Source organism: Colobus angolensis, unplaced genomic scaffold, assembly GCF_000951035.1.
Source record: "Colobus angolensis palliatus isolate OR3802 unplaced genomic scaffold, Cang.pa_1.0 Scaffold230, whole genome shotgun sequence".
Taxonomy (NCBI): domain Eukaryota; kingdom Metazoa; phylum Chordata; class Mammalia; order Primates; family Cercopithecidae; genus Colobus; species Colobus angolensis.
The window spans coordinates 2,767,835-2,775,551 of NW_012115489.1; the positions used below are offsets into that span (position 1 = coordinate 2,767,835).

The 7,717-nt window shown below is 41.4% G+C and overlaps 1 protein-coding gene across 1 annotated transcript in view; it reads right to left on the bottom strand.

The window, feature by feature from the left end:
- The window catches only part of LOC105513499 (chromosome unknown open reading frame, human C5orf42), a 154,390-nt gene that overhangs the window by 142,886 nt on the left and 3,787 nt on the right, over window positions 1-7,717 (bottom strand). Inside the window, exons 5-7 of the mRNA XM_011944376.1 lie at window positions 7,100-7,206; window positions 3,256-3,412; window positions 2,428-2,531 (exon numbers count right to left, since the gene is read on the bottom strand). Coding sequence (XP_011799766.1) covers window positions 2,428-2,531; window positions 3,256-3,412; window positions 7,100-7,206 — 368 coding nt within the window. The remainder of the gene's footprint in view (window positions 1-2,427; window positions 2,532-3,255; window positions 3,413-7,099; window positions 7,207-7,717) is intronic.

The following is a 7,717-nucleotide window of genomic DNA, read 5'->3' on the forward strand; positions in this document are numbered from 1 at the left end:
AAAAAAAAAAAAAAAAAAAAAAACCTCATTAAAAACTGGGCAAAGGGCATGAACAGACATTTCTCAGAAGACATACAACCAGCCAATAAACATATGAAAAAATGCTCAACATCACTAATCATCAGAGAAATGCAAATTAAAACCACAATGAGATAACATACCAATCAGAATGGCTATTACTAAAGTCAAAAAACAACATGTTGGCAAGTATGCAGAGGAAAGGGAACATGGGAACATGTTTCTCATGGGAACATGAGAAAAGGGAACAAACAAGATTGGTGGGAATGTAAATTAGTATAATCATTATGCTACAGACATTTCTCAAAGAACCAAAATAGGAACTACCATTCAATCCAGTAATCCCACTACTGGGTATATAACCAAAGGGAAAGAAATCATTGTATCAAAAAGGTACTTGCACTCATATATTTATCACATTACTATTCACAATAGCAAAGATAGGGAATCAACAAAACCATCTAACAACAGAGGATTTTTAGTAGAGATGGGGTCTCATCGTGTTAGCCAGGATGGTCTCGATCTCCTGACCTCGTGATCCAGCCACCTCGGCCTCCCAAAGTGGTGGGATTACAGGTGTGAGCCACCACGCCCGGCATCAAATACTACATATTATAACTTATAAGTGGGGACTAAACAATGGGTCCACATGGACATACAGAGTAGAATAATAGACACTGGAGACTACAAATGACGGGAGGGGAGTGAGGGTTGAAAAATTACCTATTGGGTACAATGTTCACTGTTAACACTAAAAGCCCAGACTTCACCACTATACAACATGTACATGTAAGAAATATGCACATGAGGCCGGGCGCGGTGGCTCACGCCTGTAATCCCAGCACTTTCAGAGGCCAAGGCAGGTGGATCACAAGGTCAGGAGATCAAGACCATCCTGGCTAAAACGGTGAGACCCCGTCTCTACTAAAAAAATACAAAAAAATTATCTGGGCATGGTGGCGGGAGCCTTTAGTCCCAGCTACTGGGGAGGCTGAGGCAGGAGAATGGCATGAACCCAGGAGGCAGGGCTTGCAGTGAGCCAAGATCGTGCCACTGCACTCCAGCCTGGGTGACAGAGCGAGACGCCATCTTAAAAAAAAAAAAGAAAAGAAAAGAAATACGCACCTGTACCCATTAAATAAATTTTTAAAAAATTTTTTTAATTTTTAAAGACTATAAACCCCCCAGGCTCCCTGATTAAATAATGGTCTTTCCAAACAAGCCTTTTTCATTTCAGCCTCTCCAATTCATCCCAACATTTCTCTACTTACTCATGATTAAATTTCTCCCAGGAAGACACAAAAATAAATGAAAGAGAAAAGAAAGTATGTTATCTACTACCCCACCAGACCCTTCCTTAAAGTATTTAAGGCATTCCTTATATAAAGCAACTTTTAGGCTGGGCATGATGTCTCAGGCCTGTAATCCCAGCACTTTAGCAGGCCAAGGTGGGAGGATCACTTAAGGCCAGGAACTCAAGACCAGCGTGGTCAACACAGCAAGATCCTGTCTCTACAAAAAACTTTAAAAAGTTAGCCACAAACAAGGACACACACCTGTAGTCCCAGCTACTCAGAAGGCTGAGGAAGAAAGGACTGCCTGAGCCCAGGAATTCAATGCTGCAGCGAGCTATGATCACACCACTACACTCCAGCTTGGGCAATAAGTAAGACCCCATCTTTTTTTTCTTTTTTTTTCTTTTTTTTTTTTGAGACAGTCTCCCTCTATCATCCAGGCTGGAGAGCAGTAGTGCAATCTCAGCTCACAGCAATCTCCACCTCCTGGGTTCAGGCCATTCTCGTGCCTCAGCCTCCCAAGTAGCTGGGACTACAGGTGCATGCCACCACACCTGCTAATTTTTTTTTGTATTTTTTTTTAGTAGAGATGGGGTTTCACCATTTTGGCCAGGCTGGTCTTGAACTCCTGACCTCAGGTGATCCACCCACCTCAGCCTCCCAAAGTGTTGTGATTACAGGTGTGAGCCACCATGCCCAGCCTCGGCCTCCCAAAGTGCTGTGATTACAGGCGTGAGCCACTGTGCCCAGTCTTTTTTTTTTTCTTTGAGACAGGGTCTTGCTCTGTTGCTCAGACTCAGACTGGAGTGCAGTGGTGAGATCATAGTTCACTGCAGCCTCTATCACCCAGGCTCAGGTGATACCCCCTATCTCAGCCTCCCAAGTAGCTGGGGCAGGTGTCCACTACCATGCTCGGCTAATTTCTTTCTATTTTTCAGTAGAGGCGAGGTCTCATTATGTTGCCCAAGCTGGTCTCAAACCCCTGAGCTCAAGTGATCCTCCCACCTTGGTTTCCCAAAGTGCTAGAATTAAAGGAGTGAGCTATCACACTTGACAGAGACCCATCTCTTTTAAAAGAAAAAAAGAAAAAAAAGACAGACAAAAGAGTTCTTACCTAATAAGTGCAGCTGGAACCACGCGACTCTTGTTACTACATCCTTTAAGGCTACCACAGAGAGTAACAAAATTCAGTGTGTTTATAAATAATACCTGAGTTGCCTAGAAAGGAAAAAAAGGACAAGAAAACTATTAAAATTATTTTACTGTAACCATCACTTATAATTCTGGCGACATAGAGATCTATTACTATATTAATAAACTATCTAGGGAGAATTTCTCAACTGGCAAGGTAATATTGACCTCTGGTAGCCTTTGCTCTTTTATGTTCCACCTTAAGAACATTAGTTACCACAGTGCTCTTCTTTCCTCTTTTTCCCTTATTCTTTTTTCATTTCTGAAAGCCAAGTTTTGAAAGTTACGGCATCTAATTTAAAGAACTTTACCAATCCACAATGTTAAGTTGGATTAAACAACACCAACTTAAAGAATATAAAGTAGGCTGGGTACAGTGGCTCACACCTATAATCCCAGCACTTTGGGAGGCTGAGGTGGGAGAATTGCTCGAGCTCAGGAATTCAAGACCAGCCTGGGCAATATGGCAAAACCTCATCTCTACCAAAAAAATACAAAAATTAGCCAGCCATGGTGGTATAAGCCTGTGGCCCCAGCTACTTGGAAGGCTAAGGTGAGAGGATCACTTCAGCCTGGGAGGTCGAGGCTGCAGCAAGCCATGATCGCACCACTGTACTCCAGCCTAGGCAACAGATGGAGACCCTGTCTCAAAAAAAAAGGATATAAAGGAGTATTTAGAAAAAGAAAAATCTCAAAACTCGAATAAACTCCTTCTTTTATAAATTACTTTCTAAGACAGATATTTACTGACCTTGGGGTCTTTCTGATTAAGAGTTACTGCCAGGGTAAGGCCATCTCTTGAAAAGGCAGAAATTAGAGCTCCTCTTGACTTTACTGATTCACATTTAGGAATTAGACTGCAGAGATGACAGTCTTGTTGAGCCCAATGAACATGGTATGGCAATGATCTAAAAAAATAATGAAATAATTGAAAACAAAATGTATAGTAACTTTTAAATTTATATATAGTTCATTACAAAAATTAAAGGATCCATCCAAATTCCTACATGTGCACATGTACTTAGGGAATATTTTAGAGACTATGTTAATCCATTGTGTTGCTGTAAAGGAATGCCTGAGACTGAGTAATTTACAAAGAAAAGAGGTTGGCTGGGCGTGGTAGCTCACAACTGTAATCCCAGCACTTTGGGTGGCGGAGACAGGTGGATCACTTGAAGCCAGGAGTCTGAGACCAGCCTGGCCAACATGGTGAAACCCTGCCTCTGCTAAAAACACAAAATTAGCTGGGCATGGTGGCATGCACCTGTAATCCAAGCTATTCAGGAGGCTGAGGCAGGAGAACTGCTTGAACCTGGGAAGTGGAGGTTGCAGTGAGCCAAGATCGTGCCACTGCACTCCAGCCTGGGCGACAGAGTGAGACTCCATATCAAAAAAAAAAAAGAAACAAAGAAAGAAAAGGGGTTTATTCGGGCTCACGGTTCTCCAAACTGTGCAAACATGGTTTAGGCATCTCCTCGGATTCTTGTGAGGGCTTCAGGAAGCTTATAACCATGGCAGAAAGGAAAGAGGGAGAAGCATTTTCCCAAGAGAGAGAGTACGGGAGAGAAGGAGGAGATTCCAGGCTCTTTTAAACAACCAGATCTCCCGTGAACTGAGAGCAAGAACTCATTACTGTTAAGCAGAACACCAAGCCATTCATAAGGGATCTGCCCCCTTGACCCCAACATCTCCCACCAGGCCCCACCTCCAACACTGCAACATTAAGAATTATTTTCAACATGAGATTTGGAGGGGATGAACATCCAAACTATATCAGAGACCTTTCAGAAGTCTGTGCACAAAAACAGCTGCAGATTAGCTAAATAAATTGAGTATCAGAGTTCTGTTAGTAGAGCCATGTTTTTATATGCATCCCCAAATATATTATACCTGCTTCCACTAAAAGTTTGGATAAACATATTTCAACATAATACCAAACATTTTTACAGGAATTTAAAAAGTAGGTCAGGGCCGGGCGCGGTGGCTCAAGCCTGTAATCCCAGCACTTTGGGAGGCCGAGACGGGCGGATCACAAGGTCAGAAGATCGAGACCATCCTGGCTAACACGGTGAAACCCCGTCTCTACTAAAAAATACAAAAAACGAGCCGGGTGAGGTGGCGGGCACCTGTAGTCCCAGCTACTTGGGAGGCTGAGGCAGGAGAATGGCGTAAACCCGGGAGGCGGAGCTTGCAGTGAGCTGAGATCCGGCCACTGCGCTCCAGCCTGGGCGACAGAGCGAGACTCCGTCTCAAAAAAAAAAAAAAAAGTAGGTCAGGAGTTCGAGACCAGCCTGGCCAATATGGTGAAACCCCATATCTACTAAAAACATAAAAATTAGCCAGGCATGGGGGTGCACATCTATAGTCTCAGCCACTTGGGAGGCTGAGGCAGAAGAATCACTTGAACCCAGGAGGCAGAGGTTGCAGTGAGGCAAGATTGCGCCACTGCACTCCAGCCTGGGCAACAGAGCAAGACTCTGTCTAAAAAAAATAATAAAATAAAAAATAAAAAGTAGAGAAGGCCAGGCATGGTGGCTAATGCCTGTAATCCCAGCACTTTGGGATTCCAGCCAAGTCGGGCAGATCATTTGAGGTCAGGAGTTTGAGACCAGCCTGGCCAACAAGGTGAAACCGTGTCTTTACTAAAAATACAAAAATTAGTTGGGCATGGTGGTGTGAGCCTGTAGTCCCCGTTATTCCGAAGGCTGAGGCAGGAGAATTGCTTGAACCTAGAGGGCAGAAGTTGCAGTGAGCTGAGATCACACCACTGCACTCCAGTCTGGGTGACAGAGCAAGACTCTGCCTCAAAACAACAACAACAAAAAAAAAACAGAAACAAAAATACAAAAAATTAGCTGGGCGTGATGGTGCATGCCCATCATCCTAGCTACTCAGGAGGCTGAGACAGGAGAATTGCTTGAACCTGGGAGGCAGAAGTTGCAGTAAGCCAAGATTGCACTACCACACTCCAACCAAGGAGACAGAGCAAAAAGACTGTTTCAAAAATAGATAGATAGATAGATAGATAGATAGATAGATAGATAGACAGACAGACAGACAGACAGACAGACAGAAAAGGGAAACTTCTGGGATAGTATCAATGTTCTACAATTGATCCAAGTGATACATATATTTATATTTCAAATAGGTGTATATATTTCTCAAAGTCTATCTAGTTGTACACTTAAGATTTGTTCATCTTATTTTATTTATTTATTTATTTATTTTCCAGACAGGGTCTCACTCTGTCACCCAGGCTGGAGTGCAGTGGCACGATTTCAACTCACGGCAACCTGGACCTCCCGGGCTCCAGTGATCCTCCCACCTCAGCCTCCCAAGCAGCTGGGGCTATAGGTATGCGCCACTATGCTCAGCTAATTTTTTTTATATTTTTTGTAGAGATGGGATTTTGCTATGTTGTCCAGGCTGGTCTTGAACTCCTGGGCTCAAGTGATCCTCCTGCCTCAGCCTCCCAGAGTGCTACAATTACAGGCACCCGCCACCACATTCAGCCAAGATTTGTTCATTTTACTTCATATAAGTTATATCTTAATGTAAAATATAAAAATAAAACAAACAGAAAAATAAAAATAAACATCACACCATTTTACTCAATCTTACTTAGGCATTGTAAGAAAATAATGCATATTTTCAGCCAGGTGACGTGGCTCACGCCTGTAATCCCAGCACTTTGGGAGGCCAAGGCAGGTGGATCACAAGGTCAGGAGTTCAAGACCAGCCTAACCAACATGGTGAAACCCTGTCTCTACTAAAAATACAAAAAGTTAGCCGGATATAGTGGTGGGCACCTGTAGTCCCAGCTACTTGGGAGACTGAGGCAGGAGAATCGCTTGAACCCGAAAGGCGGAGGTTACAGTGAGCCGAGATCACACCATTGTACTCCAGCCTGGGCGACAGAGTGAGACTCCATCTCAAAAAAAAAAAAAAAAAGCATATTTTCTATTTTATTAGGCTTTTCAAAATAAAACTATTTTTAAATAACACTTAAACATTTAAAAGGTATAATAGCAAATCAAAATAGTTATGTCCCTTTTAAATTTCAATTGAATTCTTTTCCAAAATAGTTACTTTTATAGTCTTAGACAAGTAAAACCATAGCTTGTCTTATCTTTTACAAGTTCTCAAAGAAGAGAAACAAGACAAAAACAAGATAAACTTTCTGGATTAAACATTTAGAAGTAAGAGAGGAAGAAATGATTTGCAAAGCCTCAGAAATCAAAACTCACAATAACATTTACAAATTTTATTACATGTATATGGATCAAAAGATAGTATTGTTTAAAAAGGGATACAAAACATGGGGCCGGGTATGATGGCTCATGCCTGTAATCCCAGCATTTTGGGAGGCCAAGGCAGGAGGATTGCTTGAGTCCAGGATTGCAAGACCGTGTCCATTAAAAAAAAAAAAAAAATTACCCAGGCATGGTGGCACACACCTGTAGTCACAGGTACTCAAGAGGCTGAGCTATGATTGTGCCACTGCCTCCCCAGTCTGGGTGACAGAGCAAGACCCTGCCTCTAAAAGAAAAAAAAAATCAGTAAGGAAATAAGGAAGAAAAAAACATTTACCTCACCTTATAGATGTAAATACATTCTCATGCCACTGAATTGCTAGAAATGTTAACTTCAGGCATTCCCCAGAATAAAAAGTAAATGAACACAGGCAGCAGTCTCCAAATAACTGTAGATAAATTTAAGATACTTTAGTATAAAATTAATGTGAAAACAAATCAAGATACTAAACATATATATATATATTCCTCGTCATAAACTAGTAAAAAATATTGAGATCTTGCTTATATTTTTATTTCTTAACATTAAGCTAAAGACTAAGTAATTTTTTTCTGAGCCAGAGGCAGGTCTCAAATATCAGGTTGTAGTTTATGCTCTTAAGGAAATATTGACATTTATTGTGACTATAACTGAAACTATTCTTACATATTTATTTTTCTCTTTTTATACTTTTATACTATTTAAATTAGCGCACCACCCTGAGAATGGGGGGGGGACAATAAAACTTTAAAATACAATTTCTAACAATAGTGGTTTGGATAATAAAATGCTGATCCATACATACAAAGAATACCAAGCAGCTATTTTAAATGTGTTTTGGTTTCTAAAGTTCATGAATCTTTTATTTCCCAATTAAATGGCATATTTAGTATCAATTCTAGCTTGTTAATTTACCAAAC